Source organism: Coregonus clupeaformis, chromosome 3, assembly GCF_020615455.1.
Source record: "Coregonus clupeaformis isolate EN_2021a chromosome 3, ASM2061545v1, whole genome shotgun sequence".
In the NCBI taxonomy this organism is placed as follows: Eukaryota; Metazoa; Chordata; class Actinopteri; order Salmoniformes; family Salmonidae; genus Coregonus; species Coregonus clupeaformis.
In genome coordinates this window covers 9,634,839-9,661,841 of record NC_059194.1, presented here as the reverse complement: position 1 = coordinate 9,661,841, position 27,003 = coordinate 9,634,839, and the positions used below count along the sequence as shown (strand labels likewise).

General features: G+C 42.6%; 1 protein-coding gene across 1 annotated transcript in view; it reads right to left on the bottom strand.

Annotated features, from left to right (window-relative positions):
• LOC121546269 (gamma-aminobutyric acid receptor subunit alpha-2-like) overlaps positions 1–23,978 on the bottom strand; it is a 51,700-nt gene extending 27,722 nt beyond the window's left edge. The window contains exons 1-5 of the mRNA XM_041857442.1: positions 23,672–23,978; positions 23,069–23,153; positions 21,752–21,867; positions 6,658–6,725; positions 629–849 (exon numbers count right to left, since the gene is read on the bottom strand). Coding sequence (XP_041713376.1) covers positions 629–849; positions 6,658–6,725; positions 21,752–21,867; positions 23,069–23,139 — 476 coding nt within the window. The 5' untranslated portion in view covers positions 23,140–23,153; positions 23,672–23,978. The remainder of the gene's footprint in view (positions 1–628; positions 850–6,657; positions 6,726–21,751; positions 21,868–23,068; positions 23,154–23,671) is intronic.
• Positions 23,979–27,003: the final 3,025 nt, after the last annotated feature.

Sequence of the window (27,003 nt, the reverse complement as noted above, 5' to 3'; positions counted from 1 at the left end):
TGTAGCTATAGATTAGCTATAAAACTGCTAATTTTTCTCCCTGCCCCATGGCAATATGTGTAGGATGACAGGAAATTAGCTTTAAAACAGCAACATTTTCTCTCAGCCTCATGGCAAAATGTGTAGAATAGCATGAGATTAGCTATAAAACCACACATTTTTTCTCTCTGACCCATGGCAATATGTGTAGAATTACAGGAAATTAGCTTTAAAACAGCCTCTGCTCAGACCTTGCGAAACTACGGGTTACTGAGGAAAAGGGAGGTGTACACCGAAACAGGTTTGATAAGAAGAGGCAAGGGGATATGAGATGTAATGAAATGTGTTTGGGTTTAGGTGACATTGGGGAGACTGGGCATGGTCGTCATCCTCTTTCCTGTATTTTCCTGTTCCACATTAATTGTAAGGCCCTGAGATAGACTAGCGTCCTGTCCAGGGGGTGTACTTGTACATCAAGCTGCCTCACACTACAGAAACAGGAGATAGGCTCCTATGAGCCGTTCCGGCTCCCACAAGACAAGGCTTTTACTTGAAAGAACACAAGCTAAACCTGCGTTAATAACATTTAATTAAACTTCATTAATAACTTATAACACTAAATAAAATAGTTGGTTTGAGCTGTATTTGCCTCATGGTGTAAAGCAGGGTGCCATCGTCTTGAATCCTCAGTAGTTTATTGGGCATGGTCATGTTGTGAGCCACCGACTTCTTCCCGTTATGGAAGAACGTGTCTGGCGTCCATATTTTACTGGCCATCAAGTTGTTCAGCCGCAGTATGTTCATGGGCCCGTCGAATTTTAACCTCTCGTCTTTCCAGCTTTGCCGGAAGAACACGTCTATTGTGTATTCCTGTGGGAAGAAATAACATTGACTACAATCGACAACAATCAGATGAATATCACAAATGAAAATATCACAGGTACAGAGAATACAACATCCTCTCCACCATAAATTCATCTCCAAATAAACATAGCAAACATAATATTTCTGCACCGTGAATATGGAATACCTGCTCCTTCATTTTTATAAAGTGGCAGTTCTTCTGATGCCGTTCTATCCTATATACTAACTAACTATATTACAAATGCTATGAAGCAGATAAACAACAAAGACAAGCAGCGCCTAGTGAGAGGCTTTGAAAATATCCTGTGATAAACCAAGGTGGATGGCACCCTCTCTCTCCCTTCCACTCCAGGCTGTGCATCCCCTATAACATCCATTACTGACTCACTGCGCCTCCTGCGTATACTTGGGCCTGCCATTTATCTGGATGGGGTTTCTATGGGTTTTTATTTCAGAGTGGAGTAGCCTCTACAAGGTGAGCTCCCTGGTGTTAGTGTACCGTCTACCCATCCTGCCTATATGACCCCACTGACCACGTTTACATGTGCACAGAGTTCCGGATAGTATCTTATATCCCACTTAAGGTCTTATTCGGGATAAGCTGTTTACCTGCACCTTTTGATATCACACTCATGAGTATCCCTGTATCCATGAATAAACAGAATATTCCTAATTTTAAGTGTATGGGTTCATTTGAATAGTAACTGAAATATGGATACTGACTGTAGGCCTATAACCTCTCACAGGTAGCGTAATATAATATTAACTCCTGGAGAATTATGCATTTCTTGCAGTGAAATTATACAACAAACGTTAACTTTGTCTCTGGAACAAATTATTTCTTTCTTTCAGCATCTCTTGAGAAAATGCGAATGTGTGTGTAATGTGTTATCTTTGACACTGTTATGCAAAAATACAAATTTCCAACCACATATAATATGCACCCAAGACAAAATGAAGTCTTATTGGAAATGTGCTTTGTCGTTTTCTTCGCTTTTCATTTCCTTACAACTGGTCAAACTGATTACATTTTGACATTTTGCACAGGACCAATCTTTCCACTGTTGCATTTTCCCCACGGTCCCTAAACGAAACAGACAACTTTACCAGTTTAACTAGATTACTAATGCATTCTATCAATGTAAGACATTATTCTGGTGAGCACTACTTTATTTAGTCTCATAGGGCAACAAGTCATGACAGAAGAGATACTGCATGTATCTAACTACAGTTGACAAACAAATGTCAACCAAATGTCAGAAATTATAAGCAGAAACTTAGGGGTGAAAGTAGCCAGTAGTAAATAATAGTAGGGGAATTATAGTAGGCTAAATTATTATGCTAGATCGAACTGCGCAGGTAGCCTATTTTTTGAAGTGATTTGTTTGACAATCAAATGAAAATAACATCACAAACACCCATGACATGCAATACTGAGCCTACACAGACTGCAAAAGCAACAGTAAACAGGATAAGACGTTTACATGCCACAGTCTCCCGTCTTAGATCAGCATATCCCAAGCATTTTATCCATCCTTCATTCTCCAAAGCCTGCCCTCAAAGGATACCTGGCTTGTTAAGGGCTCCAGGGCAAACAGTATTGGAAGAGGTGTGTGTTTTGGTGTGTTCAAAATCATATGAGCTGGAAACAAATACAGTATATGCCTTAGGTGTGAGGTCCAGCACATTACAGATTATGGGAACACATGGGCAATGCAAACGGTCAATTCATTGTTCTAACTTTAGCCACTAGCAATTCGATGGCAACAACAGATAACATGCATTGTGCATTTTATAAAGAAAATGTATATGCAGCTCGTGTAGTCCACTGGACTCAGCAATCTTTGGGATTTCCCTACTATGTGGAGTTATCATTCAGATATCCCAGCTATCATCAACCATGCACAAATCCTTAAATAAACGCAAAGCACACATTAATAAATGAGAATACGGTTAGTCTCTCTAGGCGTTCAAGGCATGGCTTTGCATCAACATGATCGTACACATCTTAAGTTAACGTTCCTTGCCACGATATGGGACACACTCGCCTAGTGAATACTTAATAGTTGTCCCTAATGTATATTTGGCTATTCCATTAATGAGATTTTGAATTCTGCCTTGCATTTCAAACATCATAAATGTTTAATCGATAGCAACTGAACAATAATGTTCCTTTTACAGAATGGCTTGTGCTGGATATTGTCATTTTAAAGGGCACTGTGAGGATAACAACAACAGTGTGTATTTTCTAGAAAACAAGCCCGAGATAAATGATGAAGTCACTTGAATAAAGAGTAGATTTTCAATCATTCATAAGACAAAACTGTCAGAGAGCGAGAGAGAGACCAATCCAAAAACACATATTTTGACCAATGGGTAACATAATATGTTCCTTGTTTTGATACTCCTCTAAGAGAACCAATGGTCCAAACCCCATGTCTCTATCATAATACGTTTAAAAGTTATTGGAGTTTTTACCCTTGTAGGATGTCTAGAATTAGGGCGACAAAATCAATGTAGGCCAGAGATTATTTCTTTTTACATCTGGAAAATTGCATTGCGTCAGTTATGCTGGATTCTGTGCAAGAATTAAGGCTACCTGACAGGCTCACTTTCCCGTTGAATACGTCATCTTTCTTCTTGAATCCGCAGGACATAAAACAATATAGAGGTAAGATGGATATTGATTTTGAGACATGACATGTAGTATTATCATATTTTCGAAGATCTCTCACAAAAACAAGTATATCTCTGTGAAATGTCAACAGAGCACTGAGCCTATACCAAGCTTTTTATTTTAAAAGCCTTTTACATTTAATTCAACTTATGTCATGCTAATTTTGCTGTTTGCGACACGTGGAAACAACTTTGAAGACGATGACCACAAAATGTTAAATCCTCTGAAGTTGTTACGGGAAACCTGCCAACTATCAACAGAGCTCGGTGCTTATTATTAGATGTATTAGGTTATGAAATCCGACTTTTTGGATATAGATCCCACTGACCAATTCAGAACATGAATAATCATATTTGTGTTGGTAAAATGTATTTTTTATCATAAGGAAGTGAAATTTCATAATCAACGCGCATTTTTCCCCTAAAATGTGTCAATGTGTTGTCATGAGGAGAAGAAAATGGATAGGGATGAGCTCCAGGAAAGAATAATCAAGACAATTCTGCCCTTGTAAAGAAACTAAGAAAACATTAAAAGAAAGGAATGATAGGAGAACCTGAGAGACATACAGCTCTGGAAAAAATTAAGAGACCACTGCAAAATTATCAGTTTCTCTGGTTTTACTATTTATAGGTATGTGTTTGGGTAAAATTAACATTTTTGTTTTATTCTACTGACAACATTTCTCCCAAATTCCAAATAAAAATATTGTCATTAAGAGCATTTATTTGCAGAAAATGACAACTGGTCAAAATAACAAAAAAGATGCAGTGATGTCAGACCTCGAATAATGCAAAGAAAATAAGTTCATGTTCATTTTTAAACAACACAATACTAATGTTTTAACTTAGGAAGAGTTCAGAAATCAATATTTGATGGAATAACCCTGATTTTCAATCACAGCTTTAATGCGTCTTGGCATGCTCTCCACCAGTCTTTCACATTGATGTTGGGTGACTTTATGCCAATCCTGGCGCAACAATTCAAGCAGCTCAGCTTTGTTTGATGTTTTGTGACCATCCATCTTCCTCTTGATCACATTCCAGAAGTTTTCAATGGGGTTCAGGTCTGGAGATTGGGCTGGCCATGACAGGGTCTTGATCTGGTGGTCCTCCATCCACACCTTGATTGACCTGGCTGTGTGGCATGGCGCATTGTCCTGCAGGAAAAACCAATCCTCAGAGTTGGGGAACAATGTCAGAGCAAAAGGAAGCACGTTTTCTTCCAGGACAACCTTGTACGTGGCTTGATTCATGCGTCCTTCACAAAGACAAATCTGCCCGATTCCAGCCTTGCTGAAGCACCCCCAGATCATCACTGATCCTCCACCAAATTTCACAGTGGGTGCGAGACACTGTGGCTTGTAGGCCTCTCCAGGGATCCGTCTAACCATTAGACGACCAGGTGTTGGGCAAAGCTGAAAATTGGACTCATCAGAGAAGATGACCTTACTCCAGTCCTCTACGATCCAATCCTTATGGTCTTTTGCAAACCTCAGCCTGGCTCTTCTTTGCTTCTCATTGATGAAGGGCTTTTTTCTAGCTTTGCACAACTTCAGCCCTGCCCCTAGGAGCCTGTTTCGAACCATCCTCGCCGTGCACTTCACCCCAGCTTCCGTTTGCCATTCTTTTTGTAGATCACTTGATGTCATCCTACGGTTGTTGAGTGACATTCGAGTGAGTTGGCGGTCATCCCGATCAGGAGAGAGTTGTTTTCGCCCTCTGCCGGTCTGTAGCTTTGTTGTCCCCAATGTCTACTGCTTGACCTTGTTCTTATGAACCGCCGTCTTTGAAATTTTAAGGATGGAAGCAACCTGACGCTCACTGTATCCCTCTGCCAGTAAAGCCAGAATTGAACCCTTCTTTTCCTCACTCAAAACTTTCCTTTTCAACTCTTTTGGCATGGTCAATAGTAATTTTTTTGATTAATATTACTTTTGAGGTACTATTAGCACTGTTTTTGCCATCCAGCTGGTCCTATTGCAAGAGGATAGTGATGTCCACAGCAGTAGTTTTTATACTTTTCCTCGTTAAATATGATTTGGTTCAGGTGATCACCTAATCAGTTCCTAATTCAGTAGAATGAGGTGTGCCTGTGTTGGAATTCAACAAACACTGGAATGGAATGGCTGTCATACATGTAGAGATGCTGATTTAAGAAAAATTTGCAGTGGTCTCTTAATTTTTTCCAGAGCTGTATATGTTGCAGTACCAAACGGAGGCCGAACAGTGAAATAGCACTCATGATGAAAAGAGTAGAACACGGTAGCTAAGGTAGAGACACAATGGGAATAAAGCCCAAATGTTAAGGAGTCAGGGTGACAGGGGCTTTGTTGCTTCACTAGAGCCAGGCTAAGCTGCTTGGAACAAACACAAACACCGATCCTGTTCATTTGGCATCAAACTGAAGAAAACAGACCGAAACAGGAATGGGCAAACGGAACCTGTTTAATGAGCAATGCTCGTTTTCATTTTCAGTTGCAAAACGTTTTGATATGGTGTGCTCTAATGAATACGACCAGGACAAGTGGTCCAAATAAGCGACAGAAAGGAAAATGGTGCACAATGGTGCCATGGTTTTGCAATGAAGCGCTAAACAAAACACCTAGAATGACAAAATCATTATTTGTTTATTCTGTGTTGTGTCGTATTTAAACTAAGGGCTCAGTTCCACCAAAGCTCTGCGTAGTACCATATTATCCTGTTGTAAGAATGGTTTGGGCTAAATACTCACCTTTTGATTGTAAAACACTACAGAAACTAACCATAAGAACCAATTTGGTCCTTTACCCTCCTATCTTGTTTATCACAATTGAGTTATTATGGTTATCAGTTGCGGAGACTTCTGAATAGTGGTGCATTGATTCAGATCAAACTAATTTCCCTACATACAGATATGCTATCTTAAATTGAACAGTTTCTCACAGCAGGAAAATAATCCGGCAGCAACAGGAAATGTGAATTATTATGTGGATTATAATGAATGGACATTTTTGTAAAGTAGAAATTACAAACTTTAGAAGCCTTTTTAAACCTAGAATACACTGGAAGTTTACTTTCTATGGTGAATGTGTAACCAGGCCAGCCCAGCACAGCTCAGTTTGGGAACAGGGTACTTGTAAGATTAGAATGTGGTCTCACCATGTCTGTATCTGAAACTGGGCCAAAGCTGGTGACGTAGACATTGGTATTCACCTCTGTTATACGATCTGAAAAACATAACAAGTAGAATTAATATAGAACAAACAAAGGCTGATCATGAGACCATTTCTTCCTGGCTAAACATGAATAAACCTGAAAAAAAGACAGCTCTATTACTACAGATTTAAGAAGGACTGAAGCTCATCTTTTGAGTGGCATTTCCCTGCCTTGCAATAATACATCACTTAGATTTTTACTCCTAACAACACCATGCTATCAGGCCTACCTGTAACACCATTCTATCAGGCCTACCTGTAACACCATGCTATCAGGCCTACCCGTAACACCATGCTATCAGGCCTACCTGTAACACCATGCTATCAGGCCTACCTGTAACACCATGCTATCAGGCCTACCTGTAACACCATGCTATCAGGCCTACCCGTAACACCATGCTATCAGGCCTACCTGTAACACCATGCTATCAGGCCTACCTGTAACACTATGTTATCCACTCTCTGCTGCACACACACAGTAACTCAGACACATAGTAACTCAGACACACAGTAACTCAGACACACTGTAACTCAGACACACAGTAACTCAGACACACAGTAACTCAGACACACAGTAACTCAGACACACAGTAACTCAGACACACAGTAACTCAGACACACAGTAACTCAGACACACTGTAACTCAGACACACAGTAACTCAGACACACAGTAACTCAGACACACAGTAACTCAGACACACAGTAACTCAGACACACAGTAACTCAGACACACAGTAACTCAGACACACTGTAACTCAGACACACAGTAACTCAGACAGACAGTAACTCAGACAGACAGTAACTCACGCGTATTCTAAAGAGCTTCTCATTAGCCTAAAATAAAGTGCTCTCATGCAAGGCGACTGACTAGGCGAGGCAAAACAGGCCCAGTGCGCTCACCGCTCCCTGATCACTGCTTCTGCTGTCAAAATGCATCCAGACATGTAATGGATATGCTTAGTTATTTATGAAGTAGTGCATTGAGAGGAACAGGCGGATCTGGGGGTAATATGTGCAATACATTTAGCAATACATACACTGGATTGCATTATAAAGTAGGTGTTTAAGAATGTAAACCAGACTCGTGCAGACACACAATAGATGAATAAATACACCGGAGGCGTAGAAATCTGAAATATGACACCACTGACAGTGACCCCGATGTACCCCATCTTAATGCACTGTTTAATGTGAAGCCTTGCAGTAATACCATGTTTTATCCTGTGGATAGAGGTCCTATAATACACTGCTCTATGAATATATGGTCATACCTACAGTCAATAACTCCATAGAACCAGATCATCACCATTAACAGTAGACATAACAACAGCAGACGTGGTGCGTGTTCATATTCAATGGAACATTAAACCAAATCATGAAAAAAACTATTACAGCATTACGTACAAATGATGCATACTTAATAATATCCCAAGTACAAAGGAGCGTCCCTTGGGGACAAATCACTTGTTTCTTATTTAGAAAATAATCCAGAGTGCATTTGAAGCCCGAGGATGTGAGGCCACTTTCTTCATCGTACCATGTCGTGCAGGTTCACTTCTTCAGCTCAGACAGACCAAAGCCTGTGGTTTAGTCATGTTTCCTTATAGCTTGTCATTCATGTAATTAGAGCTGTCAAATGTCTAAACTAAATTCCTATAGTAAACACCCAAACTGAAGATGAGTGCACTATTTATAGTTCAATACAAAAATAGCTTTAATTAACGTGGAACAGGGTTGTATCAGACATAGAGGTTAAGATAAAACCCAGCCTTCTTTTACTCTATATTAAGGACAACTAAACGAACTAGGAAGCATGTACAGTATATGACCTGCCTGGAAGGCAAACTTAGACATCCTCCAATATCCAATATAGCTACTCTAAATGACATGAATAGTGCCACAATACTGTGTTGACAGAGGATACAACTCATTAGTTAGAAGTGTCAGGAATTCAGGTGATTCCCTAGGTGCACATGTGAGGGGGTGGGGTTTTGTGTTTCTGACCCTCATATGGACCAGTGAGCAGCTAGCCCTGGTTAAATAATCAGACTGGAAACCCAGAGGATTAAAAGTGCAGGTTTGCAGGCTATTCTGCTGCTACTGCTTCTGCTGCTGGATTGGGTAGTCCTCAACAACAGCACATCACTTATTTTCTGTTTTAGCAATTGGTAGTGACGTTGTTTCGGCTAGTAGTTACGGTAAATTTAAAGAGAACCTGGACACAAAGCAAAGAGAACTCTTGGGGAAATTCTAGGGGGAAAATGTAATGCACTTTATTTATTTTTATTTTGTATTTTACCAATTTTTTCTCCAAAATGTCGATCCTGTCTCATCGCTGCAACTCCCCAACAGGCTCGGGAGGCGAAGGTTGAGTCATGCGTCCTTCAAAACACGGCCAAACCCTCCCCTAACCCGGACGATACTGGGCCAATTGTGCACCGCCCTATGGGACTCCCGATCACAGCCGGTTGTGATACAGCCCGGGAACGAACCAGGGTCGGTAGTGATGCCTCTAGCACTGTGATGCAGTGCCTTAGACCGCAGCGCCACTCAGGAGCCCATAATGCATTATCTAAAGAAAGACAGATACTATTAATCTGCATCATGAAAATATTATGTTATTTATCGCTTTTGAATACAAGTTAAATGACTCTTTGGCATCCAACGTTTGTCAAACAGATGGCAGCTTAGGCATCAATAAATATTTTCTTCATAAGCCACTCAATTTTGGGTTACAGAAGTCTGTGGATGATTCCGTACCTCTAGGCATGAAGACCTTTTTCCCCATAGAGAAAGTATGTCAGTGCTACTGTACCACATACTGCCATCCAGGCCTTTCCCCAAGCCAAAGACTATCACCATATGGCTGATGCTGTTCTGGGCACTTTATTTAAATGTAAAATGGCACCGGATCCTGTGAGAGGCCCGGGCTCTGGGGTGAGGGGCCACCTGGAAATCAAATCAAATGAGATAAAGGGGGATGGAAGATGGAGGGAGAGGGGATGGAGGAGGGAGGCAGAGGCATTTTTTCACAATGGAAAGAGATACCTTCATAGCCATACAATGAAGACACTTAGATAAATCATTTTATGAATTGTTGTTGTAGTAGTAGTAGTTGTAGGAGTAGCAGTATTATTATTATTATTATTATTATTAGTAGTAGTAGTGGTAGTACACACACACACACACACACACACACACACACACACACACACACACACACACACACACACACACACACACACAGCACACACACACACACACACACACACAGGGTGAGGTGTCCAGGTGGTGAGAGATGACTCCTGGGTCTAGCTAGCCATCAGCCCCATACTTAGTTAATTACATGGAATGAGCCGGTGGTGGTGGTGGTGGTAAACAACGAGACGTCTGATACATCAACCAATGTCCATGATGACGCCTGAGGGCCGGTGTTCCATCACACAACACCTCCCCATCAGAATGTGTTCCCCCTAAAGATCTCAGATAGGCACATTGAGATTTTGGAGCTAAACTGTGAAAATATGAACCCTTTGTGGTATATTTTATTTATGCACAAATGACACAAAGAAAAACATGGATGTAGCAGTATCAGAGTCTTTAAAGAAAATACCACCACAAGTATTCAGGAGCATGGTACCAGGTTACTAGTACTGTATCTCTGTTGACAGTAGCATGGTTTCAGGTTACTAATATCTCTGACACTAGCAAGGTATCAGGTTACCACTACTGTATCTCTGTTGACACTAGAATGGTATCAGGTTACTAGCAGTATTGTGTTCGAGACCACCTAAAGCGAGACCGATTCAAGACCAAGACCAGAGCAAATCGAGTCCAAGTCAAGACCAAGACTGGAGCGGGGGCGAGACCGAGTCAAGACCGAGACCAGAAAAATGCGAGTCCAATTCAAGACCATGATTGTAATTTTGTCAAATCACCACCATAATAAGAGTTTAAAATGTCCAGTATTTCAGTGATCATATTTCTGAACAACATTCTTTAGACATTCAGAATAGTGAAAAAATGCATACTGAGGGAAAATAGAGCTACTCTACAAATGATTACTAACCCAAACACAGTGGGGAACAATGGGCCTTCTACGCCTTCAGAGAAGGGCTCAGGATATAAAAGAATAATGATTATGATCATACATAATAATTTTCCCACATTTCTTTACGTTACAGCCTTATTCTAAAATCGATTAAATAAATACAAAATCCTCATCAATCTACACACACTACCCCACAATGACAAAGCAAAAACAGGTTTTTAGAATTTTTGGAAAACGTATTAAAATTAAAAAAAGAAATACCTTATTTACATCAGTATTCAGACACTTTGCTATGAGACTCCAAATTGAGATCAGGTGCATCCTGTTTCGATTGATCATCCTTGAGATGTTTCTACGACTTGATTGTAGTCCATCTGTGGTAAATTCAATTGATTGTACATGATTTGGAAAGGCACACACCTGTCTATATAAGGTCCCAGAGTTGACAGTGCATGTCAGAGCATAAAGGTCGAGGAATTGTCTGTAGAGCTCCGAGACAAGATTGTGTCGAGGCACAGATCTGGGGAAGAGTATTAAAAACATTCTGCACTTGAAGGTCCCAAAGAACACAGTGGCCTCCATCATTCTTAAATGGAAGAAGTATGGAATCCATAACTCTTCCTAGAGCTGGCTTCCCGGCCCAACTGAGCAATCGGGGGAGAAGGGCCTCGGTGAGGGAGGTGACCAAGAACCCGATGGTCACTCTGATAGAGCTCCAGAGTTCCTCTGTGGAGATGGGAGAACCTTCCAGAAGGACAACCATCTCTGCAGCACTCCACTAATCAGGCCTTTATGGTAGAGTGGCCAGACGGAAGCCACTCCTCAGTAAAAGGCACACAACAGAGCGCTTGGAGTTTGCCAAATGGCACCTAAATACTCCTAGACCATGAGAAACAAGATTCTCTGGTCTGATGAAACCAAGATTGAACTCTTTGGCCTGAATGCCAAGTGTCACATCTGGCGGAAACCTGGCACCATCCCTACTGTGAAGCATGGTGGTGGCAGCATCATGCTGTAGGGATGTTTTTCAGAGGCAGGGACTGGGAGACTAGTCAGGATCGAGGGACAGATGAACAGAGCAAAGTACAGAGAGATCCTTGATGAAAACCTGCTACAGAGCGCTCAGGACCTCAGACTGGGGGCGAAGGTTCACTTTCCAACAGGACAATGACCCAAAGCACACAGCCAAGACAACGCAGGAGTGGCTTCTGGACAAGTCTCTGAATGTCCTTGAGTGGTCCAGCAAGAGCCCGGACTTTGAACCCGATCGAACATCTCTGGAGAGACCTGAAAATAGCTGTGCAGCGATGCTCCCCATCCAACCTGACAGCGCTTGATAGGATCTGCAGAGAATAATGGGAGAAGCTCCCCAAATATAGGTGTGCCAAGCTTGTAGCATCATACCGAAGAAGACTCGAGGATGTAATCGCTCGTAAATGTAATAGTTCCGTTTTCTTTCATTTATAAATTTGCAAAAACCTATTTTTGCTTTGTCATTGTGGGGTAGTGTGTGTAGATTGATGAGGGGAAAAAAACCGATTTAGTCAATTTTAGAATAAGGCTGTAACGTAACATAATGTGGAAAAAGTAAAGGGGTCTGAATACTTTCCGAATGCACTGTATAATAATAATGATAATTATATTATTATTTTCAATGATGTTCTGATTTAATCTCTTCAGTTTTTGTTGGAAAGATAAGGGTTAACACTGAAGAGAAAAAAATATCCTATCAGGATTTTTCTTTGCTGGTCTCTGGGGAGATACATCTAGCTAGCTAATTCAGCCATTGGCTAGGCCATCAGAAGCAGAATAAAGGCATATGCCATTCAACCATATTAGGGCAACATTTTGGAGTGACAGTGGAATCAATCAATCACATTTTGACTTAATGAGTGGGACCGTTTTTACAAAAATGTATGGAAACTTCTGCCTTCTTGAAGGCCAACAGGTCACTGCGCAATAGTGAGCAGTAGTTTTCCCACGGTCTAGCTAGTTAGCTTTTGTTATCGGCTAGTTTGCAGCGGCTGCAGTAGGTGTTATCAAAGAAGATGTTGTTGCTAATTTGTTAGCTTCTCCCTTTTCAAGAATAACTTTCAACATGAAGTTAAGTTTCAAATGATCATCATCTGGTGAGTGGAACTGTGTTTTTTATTGCAGCGCGCCTGCTGTTGTTAGCCATCTCTTTGAAAATAACTTGTGTGTGAAACAATGTTGCATTTCAATTGGAACTGACAGCATTTTAGCAACATGAAATCTTATTAGAATCTGTTCATATACACCCCCAGGAAGAATATGACAATTAATAGACCCTGCAGTAAATACAACCGAATAAAAACATTTGTCTTGTCCAGGACTGGAGTCTACACAGACTGGTGCGCTATAGCCAATCAGAGCTACAGTAGACCTTTATACAAACAAGCCATTTGGTCCTCTGTAGCTCAACTGGTAGAGCACGGCGCTTGTAACGCCAAGGTAGTGGGTTCGATCCCCGGGACCACACATACACAAAAATGTATGCACGCATGACTGTAAGTCGCTTTGGATAAAAGCGTCTGCTAAATGGCATATTATTATTATTATATTATTATTTGCCACACGGGCCTGCCATCATTCACTTTGACCTGAACTGGCAGTTGCAACAGCACGACATTAGATAATTAGAATACATTCGCCAAAAGCCACAAAATACACATTAATGGATTTCTGCGAATATGTAAACACCACGGGAGTCCTCTTACATTTGGGAACTTTACAGTCCAATTGATCAAACAACCATGAAAAGGTAGGCTCTCTCTCCCTCAGTTATGCACAACATAACTTCCCCTTGATTGTGAAGCCTACTGAACTGGACTGAGAGACCATTTAAAGGCTCAGGAAACATTTGCAGGTGTTTTGAGTTAGTTAGCTGATTAGAGTGTGACACCTTGAGTCTACAATATTGAACTTTTTCACAATATTCTAATTTTCTGAGATACTGAATGTCACACCCTGGCTCTGGGACTCTATTTGTTGAGCCAGGGTGTGTTTATTCTATGTGTTATATTTCTATGTTGGGGGTTCTAGTTTGTCATTTTCTATGTTGGCCTGAGTGACTCCCAATCAGAGGCAACGAGTGTCAGCTGTTTGCTGGTTGTCTCTGATTGGGAGCCATATTTAAACTGTCGGTTTTCCTTTGTGTTTTGTGGGTTCTTGTTTCTAGTTGGTTGTGTTTAACCGTGTTCTGTCACGTTACCGTCTTTTGTTGTTTTGATCACGTTTCGCTAATAAATGAGTATGTTTGCCTGCAACGCTGCGCCTTGGTCTACTCCTTACCCTGACGTTCGTGACAGAAGAACCCACCATAAAAGAACCAAGCAGCGTGTCCAGGAGCAGGCAGACTGGACATGGGAGGAAGCGCCAGGTAAAGAGATGGAGAGGTTGGCGATGGCCCAGGTGGGCAAATCGTGGTCCTGGGAGGACATGCTCGGGGGCAAGGGACCTTGGGGTAGGATTAAGGCCCTGGCGAGAGAGGAGCAGCGGCGTCAGCAGTGTCATCGTCGGAAGGACGAGAGGCAACCCCAAAACATTTTTAGGGGGGGGCACACGGCATGGGCGGCTGGGCAGCAGGAGGCTGCCACAGGGCGATTTGGAGAGGAGATCACCGGGTTTGGGGGGCCAGAAGGCAGGTTGGCGGAGCCTGGATGGAGAGCGGAACCAACTTCCCGTGCTCAGGCATGGCAGCATGGGACGGGGCAGGTTCCGCGGTATGCGGAGCGGCGTACTGTGCCACGAGTGGTCCGGCATAGTCCTGTACGAGCACCCCGCACGTGTCGTGCGAAGGTGGGTATGCAGCCAGGACGGAGTGTGCCGGCTCAACGCTCGTGGTCTCCAATGCCTCTCCGCGGTCCCGGATATCCTGCTCCAGTGTCACGTGCTGTTATGCCAGTACGGGTACACAGCCCTGTACGTCCTGTGCGGATGCCACACACAGAGTGTGTGAGGGTAGGCATTCAGCCAGGACGGGTGGTGGCCGCTCTTCACTCCAGGTCTCCTATCCGTCTCCACAGCCCGGTTCGGCCTGTCCCTGCTCCACGCACCAAGCCTACGGTGTGCGTCGCCAGCCCGGCCTGTCCCTGCTCCACGCACCAAGCCTACGGGGTGCGTCGCCAGCCCAGCCCGGCCTGTCCCTGCTCCACGCACCAAGCCTACGGGGTGCGTCGCCAGCCCAGCCCGGCCTGTCCCTGCTCCACGCACCAAACCTACGGTGTGCGTCGCCAGCCCGGCCCGGCCTGTTCCTGCCACTCGCACCAAGCCAGGGGTGCGAGTCGCCAGCCCGGCCCGGCCTGTTCCTGCCACTCGCACCAAGCCAGGGGTGCGAGTCGCCAGCCCGGCCCGGCCTGTTCCTGCCACTCGCACCCAAGCCAGGGTGCGAGTCGTCCAGCCTGGTCCAGCCTGTTCCTGCCACTCGCACCAAGCCAGGGGTGCGAGTCGTCAGCCTGGTCCAGAACGTTCCTGCCACTCGCACCCAAGCCAGGGGTGCGAGTCGTCAGCCTGGTCCAGCCCGTTGCTGCTACTCGCACCAAGCCAGGGAAGCGAGTCGTCAGTCCGGTGAGGCCCGTTCGGCCCACGCACCAAGCCAGGGGGTGCGAGTCGTCCAGTCCGGTGAGGCCCGTTCCGGCTCCACGCACCAAGCCAGGGGTACGAGTCGTCAGTCCGGTGAGGCCCGTTCGGCTCCACGCACCAAGCCAGGGTGCGAGTCGTCAGTTCGGTGAGGCCCGTTCCGGCTCCACGCACCAAGCCAGGGGTGCGAGTCGTCAGTCCGGTGAGGCCCGTTCCGGCTCCACGCACAAAGCCAGGGGTGCGAGTCGTCAGCCCGGTCCGGCCAGTTGCTACTCCATGCACCAAGCCAGGGGTGCGCATCGTCAGCCCGGTCCGGTCCATTCCTGCTCCACGCACCAAGCCAGGGGTGTGTATCGTCAGCCCGGTTCGGCCAGGTGCTACTCCACGCACCAAGCCAGGGGTGCGCATCGTCAGCCCGGTCCGGTCCGTTCCTGCTCCACGCACCAAGCCAGGGGTGCGTGTCGTCAGTCCGGCTCCGGCCAGCGGGGCTAGACCGGACCAGGGGCGCTATGGGGGGTTGATTGGAGGGTGGTGGGCAAGGCCGGAGCCAGAACCGCCGCCGAGGAGGTATGCCCACCCAGCCCTCCCCTGTTTAGCTCTTATTGAGGCGCGGTCGCAGTCCGCGCCTTTAGGGGGGGGTACTGTTACACACTGGCTCTGGGACTCTATTTGTTGAGCCAGGGTGTGTTTATTCTATGTGTTATATTTCTATGTTGGGGGTTCTAGTTTGTCATTTTCTATGTTGGCCTGAGTGACTCCCAATCAGATGCAACGAGTGTCAGCTGTTTGCTGGTTGTCTCTGATTGGGAGCCATATTTAAACTGTCGGTTTTCCTTTGTGTTTTGTGGGTTCTTGTTTCTAGTTGGTTGTGTTTAACCGTGTTCTGTCACGTTACCGTCTTTTGTTGTTTTGATCACGTTTCGCTAATAAATGAGTATGTTTGCCTGCAACGCTGCGCCTTGGTCTACTCCTTACCCTGACATTCGTGACACTGAATTTGGGGTTTTCATGAGCTGTAAGCCGTAATCATCAAGATTAAAACAAATACAGGCTTGAACTATTTCACTTTTTGTGTAATTAATCCACAATATATATGAGTTTCACTTTGTCAATTGAATTATTGAAATTACTTAACTTTTCCACAATATTCTAATTTATTGAGCTGCACCTGTATGTTAACAGTCGTTCAAGTTCTTGCTAGCTAACCAAATGACACCTGTGACGACCCTCCCACTCTGTCTGCCGAATTCTCTCTTTGTTCTTGTTTTCCTAAATAGGATGTCGGTGAGCGGAGCCGGGAGGGTCGTCAGAGAAATGGAACACACCTGGGCTCGAGTGTGTCCCAGGGATAAATACACCTTTCCCCCATTCATGGTGGAGACTCTCTCCATGCAGACACACTGTTGGATTTTGGTTGTGGCATTTTTGTGGCTGTATTGTTTGTTTGCTTTGGCACCTTTCAACACTCCTCATTATCACATCTATGCACGCATCCACTCACTTACACTACTGACTACACATACCATTGTTAATTGTATATAGTTTGCTTTAGTTAATAAATATATTTAGTTATTCCTTATCTCCACGTTGTCTCCCTATTTGTTATGAGCCGGTTCGTGACACACCTGCGACTCTAGCTGCGTATAGCCACTGAAAAACGATACGAGGAGAAAAAGTCAGTCACTCACCCACTCCTCTAATGACATGACATCCTCCTAGCAGCTAGCTAGCTAACATTTAGGCTCAATGTTTTTAACTTGCTACATAAATAGATACGGTAGCCTATTAGCCACATTATGAGTGACTAGTGATCATTGCCCTTGCTAGTCTGATTGTATTGACATTCCCAGCCTTAGTTACATTCGTCCGTTTTTGTCCAAAATATTGAGTCATTGAAACTGAAACAGTGCATCCCGAATGGAGGCAGCAAACAATGTACCAGGCCAGCTGTGATTTACAACCTGATAGCAATATTTTTTGGACTACCAAGAAATGTATTGGTGAATTATATTAATCATGCATTGAACTGCATCCATCTATTCTGCCAACAATGCCTTAGTGTACGTCATGGATCGTTGAGTCAAATATAACCTATTTTTTAAACCTCTTATAAAGTTGGTTTTGTAGCATAAACTGGGAATTTTATATTTTTAAATGATATTATGATTGTCTGTTTGTTTCATATCTGCAAAGTAGTTAAACGCTGTCAGTTCCACTTTAAATCACTGGTTACTTTGTGTGCTAAACGTGAAATGTTTTTTTGCAATGAAGTAATAGTTGTACATTTCAATTGGGAAATGCTTAATGGTTGTTTTTGTATTCTTATGATTGGGACCTACTGGCTTATTATGTCAGAGTTCATGGACTGCTTATCCTTTAACATCATGCTGTGTGTGACTGCTGTCTTTCCATCGGCCCTATGCAGTGGTGTAGTGGTGCCTGGAAAAGCGGTTATTCTCAAATTTTGCCCAAAAGGAAAGGCACTCTGTGTTAAAAATCCTATATTTTCCTATGTTTTTTTCAAATTAGTTTTCCTATAGATTCTTCTGATTTTCACTCTAAAAATCAAACTTTTACATAAGTGTGATGGTCTAACGTGTGTCATCAACGAGCGCCATCGTGCGCATCTTGCTTTTTTTCCTCCCGCACCAGACACAATCAGGACACGCAGGTTGAAATATCAAAATGAACTCTGAACCAACTATATTAACTTGGGGACAGGTCGAAAAGCATTCAACATTTATGGCAATTTAGCTAGCTAGCTAATTTGTCCTGGGATATAAACATTGGGATATTTTACCTGAAATGCACAAGGTCCTCTACTCCAACAATATAACATGTATGTGTCCATTTATTTTTCAACGCTCGCACATGCCACGCGTCGAGTCTGGTCAGCATGTAAGTCCACAACAATGCTTAAACCACATCAATCTGATTGGGTAGGCCTATCAGGGCCTGGTTCCCCAGTGGGTGGGCCTCTTGTCCACCCAGGCTCATCCATGTCTACGCCCCTGATGCAAACAGCACACGATGACAATTGCGCATCACAAATAGCCTACTAACCACTTCGGACTAAACTTGTTCAATGACTGGTTTGCATACCCATTGTTGCCTTAGTTAGCATTTACTGGTAGATATCATAAATTGAAACTGGCTACCGATGTCATTCTGTGAGCTGCTCCATGCCAAAACCAGTTGAGAGCTGCAAGCTCTTGCTACCTGCAGATGATATTCCGTGTGCAGCGCGCATGTGAATATATTTCACATGTTTGCGGTTGTGTAGGCTACTTTGGCCATCATTTCTCTATTGTACTACATAATTGATAAATCGTATACCTCCACTACACTACTTTGATACGCATCAATAGGGATTAAGAAGTGAGTATAAGCAATGCCCACTGAAAAAAACGTGGGTATACGGTTTATACCTGCATATACCCTCCACTACACCACTGGCCCTTTGTTTTACAAAAAGTGCACTGTCCTACACGCTGGTATTACCGTTGCTGTCCTTTCAGAATCACAAACTTGTCACACACTGAAGGCCTATAGGTTCGCCCTGTGCAAACATGTCTCTAATAGATATAAAGGCTGTTAAGATATTAATGTTTCAACAAAGGAGTGTATGTATTTGGCCCGGCGAAGCGGTTTAATGCACTGACTGAATGGAAGCTGATAATTATGAGTTTTTTGCTTCGCTGGTCTCGGCTGGTCCTCAATGTGTCCGACACCGAGACAACACCGATACACTCAATATGTGGTCTCGAGACCAGACTCGAGACCTCTCGAGTACTACAACACTGGTTACTAGTATTGTATCTCTGTTGACACTAGTATGGTATCAGTTTACTAGTAACTCAGTTGACACTAGAATGGTATCAGGTTACTAGTATTTCTGTTAACACTAACATTTCAGTGAAAGCTAACTAGACAGAAAGTCTAATGAGGTTTACACATCCCCAGGCCAGGCCAGGTCAGATGATGACGTCTGATATTGGTGATAGCTGTGTGCTGGGTCGGGGTCCAATGTCAAAGTGCACAGGCCAACGTTTACTGAGGAGGAGCACCGAAAGCAACAAGACATACTAGAGCAAAAAGGATAGGCAGGTGATTGGCCCCCTTCACACAGGAGAACAGAACTGATAAAACAATATGGGGCTGATATACTGTACATGTCCACCTCAGTCAGACAGAAATGTATCTGTTATGGACCCAAGGGCAGATTATATATCATAAATTGAAATATTCTCTTAAATTCTCATCAGCTTTTAACTGTTATAAGTGTACTTACAGCTAATGGTCAAACACAATATGAAGATAGCACACATCTTATGTAGGTTTACTGCACCACCCATTTATCCAACGGACTGGCTACACCAACACAAAACGACTTGCAGTGGTGTAAAGTACTTCAGTAAAAATACTTTAAAGTCTACTTAAGTCGTTTTTTGGGGTATCTGTACTTTACTATTTATATTTTTGACAAATTTTACTTCACTACATTCCTAAAGAAAATAATGTACTTTTTACTCCATACATTTTCCCTGACACCCAAAAGTACTTGTTACATTTTGACAGGAAAATGGTCCAATTCACACACTTATCAAGACAACATCCCTGGTCATCCCTACTGCCTCTGATCTGGCGGACTCACTAAACACAAATGCTTTGTTTGTAAATTAATGTCAGAGTATTGTAGTGTGCCCCTGGCTATCCGTAAATAAAAAACAACAAGAAATTGTGTTGTCTAGTTTGCATAATGTAAGGAATTTGAAATTATTAATACTTTTACTTTTGATACTTAAGTACATTTTAGCAATTCCATTTACTTTGATACTTAAGTATATTTCAAACCAAATACTTTTAGACTTTTACTCAAGTAGTATTTTACTGGGTGACTTTCACTTTTACTTGAGTCATTTTCTATTAAGGTATCTCTACTTTTACTCAAGTATGACTTTTGAGTACTTTTTCCACCACTGACTACTTGTCATTCTGCACAATACCATTTCCCCACTATTTTAAAATGTCCCAGTGATTCCCATTTAGTTTATTGGATAATATCCTTGATCTACATCTAGCATTAAATACGGTTTATGATCTGTTGTCACATTTATGGAATCTGATGTTGCTGGGCGTGTAGATGAATATAGAATGTCTCAGTGGGTTTGAGCATGGTGCTGACGTCAAGGACTGAGGGTTTGATTCTGAATTCAGGAGCATTGGAGGCCTAACAATACATGTTTGGAGGATCAGGAACATGTCTTAATACGCAAGGCCATTCATTAAATCAACGACCATTCATTCTTCTATTTCTAGGCATAATCGTAATCAAAGGTTGATGGAGTGGACTGCACTGATATGTCCTTTATAAAGCATGTCTTTGTTTCTAGTGTAGATCCCTAAATAGACCATCACGCCACAACACAGAGCGTGTTTTCCCAGGTGGCCAATCTGCTAGTGCAGCAAATAGCCCACCTGATAAGGCACCAGCCAACATCTTGATCGTGTGGATTGAAAGCCGCTGTAACAGGACAGGGCAGTTTCCTAACAAAGTGTTAAGGGGACTCTTCTATGTATGGTGGTGAAGGGCAGCTGAGTGTTTCCTCTGGGGAAACGTTGTTGAAACATTGTTGAAACGTTGTCTCCTGCTGCCTAGACAACACTACTGTCAACAAACACGCAGGAGGGTAATCAAATAGTAATCTTCCCTTTATAGTGCACTATTTTTGACCAGAGCCTATAGGGCTCGGGTCAAAAGTAGGGCACTGTGTAGGGAAAAGGATGCCATTTAGGACACAGCTTTGTACTGAGGATTTGGGATAACAAGCCCACTGATGACCAATATGTTCATGTGCAGCACCATTAAATGTAATGAGAAAATATTCGCCTATTTTTATGACAATCACTTTGTTGTCATGGGGGAACATTGTTCGAACTGTGTTTCGCTGCTCCACACAAATGTATGCTGGGCACACAGCAACACTCTACACGATTTATGGTCGCACTATCTTTCAAATTACAAGACACAAGTAGAAGCATTGCTGGCAGTATTTGTTCTGCATGCTGAAGGAAATACTGTGAGGAATACTGCTACTAAACCTGACAGGAAAATGAATCAAATGAAGCCAACAAAGTCATCAAAATCTGTGATGTAAATTTATGCCAATGTCTTTCTAAAATGTTTGTTCACAAGCTGGAACCGTATAGTGTTTCAGAGTAGGAGTGCTGATCTAGGATCCGCCCTCCCCTGTCCATGTAATCTTATTAATTATGATCTAAAAGGCTAAAATGATCATAGATCAGCACTCCTACTCTGAGACCCTTTATGAATACAGGCCCTGAGCTTGTTTTTTCATAGTTAATTAAGCCAAGAGATATTCCTTACCCCCAAGGCCGGGTCGAAGGCGATTATCATAGCCATCTAGAAGTCTGTCAAGGATCCGTGTGAAGAGAGTGATGTTGTTCTTGAAGGCATCTGTCGTAGGATCAGCAATCACCGGCCTGGGAGACAGACAAGTCAGATTGATGAGGCCTTTGCATAGTTACTCCAGAGGGAATGAAAGAGAGGAGATAAAGTCAAAAGGTAAAAGAACATACATACACTCCCCCTTTCCCAAGCACCCTCCCAGATGACCCAGTTCTACGCTGAACATTTGTGTGCCATCTGATCTTGGAGCAAAAACACAATTGAATATGCAAATGTCATCAGAGCTGTATATTCATGAATCCAATAATCGGAAGAGGCATACATGAATTAAATGTGCTCTCGTTGCATGTGATTGATGTGGATAATTTCTTGGTTAATCAATTGACTGAAAATATTGGTTTCTTGATTGATTGTATGCTAATATCAGTCTACCAGCTATATTCATAAGGGGCTCTTGATACAGTGACTTAAGTGCAACGTGCCAAAAATTCTGGAACCATGACACTTCCTAGTCAATTTGAGAATTACACTATGTTACTAAGATAAGCTGTGTTACAAACTGAGGCTACAGACACTGTATAGGCTATAGGCTACAGACACTGTATAGGCTACAGGCTACAGATACTGTATAGGCTATAGGCTACAGATACTGTATAGGCTATAGGCTACAGATACTGTATAGGCTATAGGCTACAGATACTGTATAGGCTATAGGCTACAGATACTGTATGATGGTCATACAGTACAAGGTCCCACTTTACAACGTGTCCTAACACATTCGTATGCATTCCCATAGTAGTTACATAGGTACAATTGAGATAACTGAGTGATCTCATGGAATGTCATTCCTTGAGCATTGAAATCAAGTGCTATTTACATATTAGTGACTCATGCTCTGATGATAAACACATCATACAGAGTGTGGCTTTAATGAAGAGCACTTCTCAATGGCATCTGATGTGAGCCCTGCTTTTTCTGACTGAGAGTAGCGACTGTACTCTATCGCCACCCACAGGAACATAATCAAAAAATCACCCCACTTCATTTATTTCACAAAGCCCCCCACGTCGACAAAGCCTAATTGATGTTCACCATGCTAAATACATAGGCTATTCATAGGGTAGGCTACTAAAACATAGTATCCCAACATTCGGTTATTGTAGTGTACAAAACTAAAATAATTCAATTCCAAACCCCAGATATAGAAGACCTTCAGTCTTCCTGTGTAATGTGACAAAACATAATTTAGTTAAAAAATATTATTCAAGGACTTACCTCGTTTGCCAGAGGAGCGTCAGTGAGAGGCAGATTAATAGACATTGAAAAATGTAGTCTCTATTCTTCATATCTGCATGTACACCTACATACCAGGGAAGACAATAAATAATGGAGCCATAACGGATCAAGCTGTTGATTTTGCGTTTCTTTTTCTAGGCGTAGGCCTATTTGTACTGGAATATATTCAAATTAACACACAATAAACACAGATAATAAATACCCAGATACAGTATTACTGGAAATACTTAATTTGAATGCGCGTAGAAAAAACATACATTACATTTAATATTTACAGCATGTTAACTAGGGAAACTGCAATTAGAATTCAATGACACGTAGGCCTAACATGCCTCTGTTGAATAGTAATTTCCACTGCTTACAGAACATTTAGCGTTGTTCAAAAGAGCGTCTCCTTCTCAACCACCGTTCTAAAATCCCTTGCTCGTGTGCAGAAATGTTTTAGGGATATCCCCACTGAGATAAACTCTACATGATATCTACGCTAGGCTACTTAGGCTGTATGAGATCAGCGGAGACACAGACAGGAACTCTCACATCATTCTCATCACAAAACGACTTTTCATCAGCGAGGAGACTCACCTGGAATGCAGGACGTAGCCTAATTGCAAGCAATTATTCGTCCAGAAATTGAGCCAGATGTGAAAGTTGAACCCAATGGAACCACTACGATGTCTCTCAAGATGGAATGAGCGCGCCGCGCGAAAACAACGAGAGTGATACTTATTATAAATTCAAAGCACCAATAAATCACAGTTATGGCAAATTAATAATGTAATAGCTAGTAAATGTATAGTCCTTGATGTCACTGGGTCTTGTTCAGCATGTAATATTTTCCAATTCTGCTTCCAATTCAGTTTACCTCGTGATAGGGGAAAGGCACACACGCTCCGCGACTCTCTCTCGTCTCTCTCGCTCTCTCGCTCTCTGCTCTCTCGCTCTCTCGCTCTCTCATACACACACACTCACACACACAAACGCGCGCGCGCACATACACACAAAACTAAAAAGACGGGTGCTAAAGATAGTTTGTAATCCATAATGCAATCAAAGGTTTTAAACGGTTTTGCAATTAAAACATTTAATTAGTACACATTAAGGTTGACCAATATTTGCTTATACATTTAAAATGAACATTTCTGTAATCTTCTTGAAAGCTGCTTGGAAACCACTTCCATCTGAACAAACATATTTGAATGATTTATTGAATTCTGGAAATGCATGAATTGCCTCATTCAGTCTATATGGTCTATAATACTATTGTTAGCATATCCTAACTAGTGGATACATTGATTATGTCTCCAGTTTCTTATTTAAAACTACATTCAAATCAAGAGCAATGGCCATGGTGGCACAGTGATATGTAGGTGGCTAGTGAGTGGGTGGATGAAACAATTCGAATGGCAAGGAAGGAATATGCATGGAGAACAACATAAACTTGGTTACATTGACAAGTTTACAACCAGATTCAGCTAGTCATAACTCCTTAGCTGAGAGACATCCCCCCAAATTACTTCCTGTTTCAACAGGGAAAGAAATGGTTGCTGTAAAAGGTAAGGAATAAACACACCACCTCTCAATCAATGAATCAATACACTCTTAGAAAAAAAGGTGCTATCTAGAACTAAAAAGGGTTCTTCGGCTGTCCCCATAGGAGAATCCTTTGAAATAACCCTTTTGGTTCCAGGTAGAACCCTTTTAGGTCCCATGAAGAACCCTTTCCACAGAGGGTTCGACATGGAACCCAAAAAAGTTCTACCTGGAACCAAAAAGGGTTCTTCCTGAAACCAAAAAGAGTTCTGCCAGAACCCTCTCTTTTCTAAGATTGTACTTAGCCAAATCTCACAATTCAATATAGGCTTTTGGGGCAAAATAACTTCCATGTAATTACATAGTGACATCCCTACAAATAATGTCAACAAGCACATGCAATGAGATAATCTACGTTCAAATGTGCCCATCCATACTGCTACCTAGATGGCACCACCCAACACACACTCTCTCCCTTCCTTCTCCTCTGTCCTTTCTCCCCTCCCATCTGCTGAATCGTTCGCAGTGCTTTCTCCATTCTCTTTGTCCTCTCCTCGTTCTCCCTGTTGGTTACATCTAGTTTTATGGACTGTTAAATGGCCAGCAAACATGTGAGATTTGCTTCCGGGTTCCAAGATTAGGTTACAGCACATGTTAATAACCTTTAACCAGCCCACTCTTTCATCACAACACCATTTCCCCCCCAGCATTGAGCCATTACAGCAGCTCATCACCCTGTTGTCATTCCAAACCAGGAGGCTGCTTTCATTGATCCCATTACTGGACATATTTGGGAGTCTGTGACAGGTCATCAATGGCACTTTCATTCTCATTGCCATGACCTTTGAGGGTCCCAGTCCCACCGTCCAGTCAAGCCTGGAATGAACTGGGTACACTACCTTCATGGATGAAAGGGAGACCAGTCTGGCAGATTGAATACAGTCCAATGAGGTCAAGCAAATCTTAAAATATGCTGCACAAAGAGATTTTATCTCAATTTCTGTGCCCTTGGCAAAGAACACTTTATGTAGCCAGAAAAAGATAATGAGCGACCACAAGTTAGTATGGCACAACATTTCTATTGCTAGGTGATGCATCACATTAAGCTTACTGGACTGATGGGTTGATCTCTGGGAAAGATGACTGAGTGACACGACAAGATGATTCATACAGTTGAAGGAATCTGGATAGGAATTGAAAGTGCGATTGACACAGTTGGGGAATACCTGCCAAAATGTACCCTCCCTGTCCTGAATGATTGTCCACAGTACAACAGTGGCAGTGGTTCTCCTTCTATATACAGTAGCTTAATTATTGTGTGTTTTATTTCTCATTTGTTTTTGTTTTTTGTTTTCTATACTTTTTCCCCTACCGTACCATCCCTACCCTAATTGGATTAAACTAATGGACAATAATACTTCTACAGCTACTTACAGCAATTTTCCCCCTTTGTTTAACTGTGCATCATTGAGCAAGAGCTTGTAAGTAAGCATTTCACTGTAAAGTCTACACCTACTGTATACGGCGCATGTAACAAATACAATTTCATTTGATTTTAACAATACTCAGAGTCGATATTCACGTCATAAGAAGGAATTCCCCTCGACCATGCCCACAGGAGTTCGAGGTGGGGGAAGACGCATTCGAGCGTTCGACTTCAAACTAGGAAACGAAATAGAATCCATCATTCTATATTGTGGTAGGCGGTTTTAGCAACAGCCGTGCTGGACCGTGGTCGATATGGATGATAGTTCTGATGGTATGGATGGGGGTGATGAAAGTCATGGATCTGGATGATCTGTGGTGAAAAGTAAAAAGAATGGCGCAGCAGTGTCACTTCTAGTGTTGAGAACGTGAAGAGGGTGAAGGTGGTGAAATACTAAAGTAATGATGTGTCGGAGTGGAAAGTTGTAATCGTGTTTGATGCAACCACAGGGTCTCATCTACACCCTATTAGATTAACCAATGCCGTGAAGAAAGAGATAAGTGAAGTCACATTAGCCCGGTCCATTGGTAATGGTAGACTGTTAATATTCTGTGCTGATCATGTTCAGCAAGGGAAGATTCTGAAAATGAAAACTCTCAATGGGAAGAAAATCACAAGTCATGTCCCTTGAGCTTTGGCTAAGCTGAGGGGGGTCATTTCTGGGGTTCCACTATCTATGTCCATAGATGATATAAAATAAAATGTAGAGGGGGGCATAGTGGTTGAAGACAAAAGGCTGTTCAGTAAGAAAGAGCGGCAGAGAAGTGAAAGCCTGTCAGTACTATTCATGTTTGAGAAGGTTGTACCTAATAAAGTACAGATGGGCTTCCTGGCTTTCACTGTTAGAGAGTTTGTCCCACCTCCATTAAGGTGTTTTAAATGCCAGAGAATTGGACAT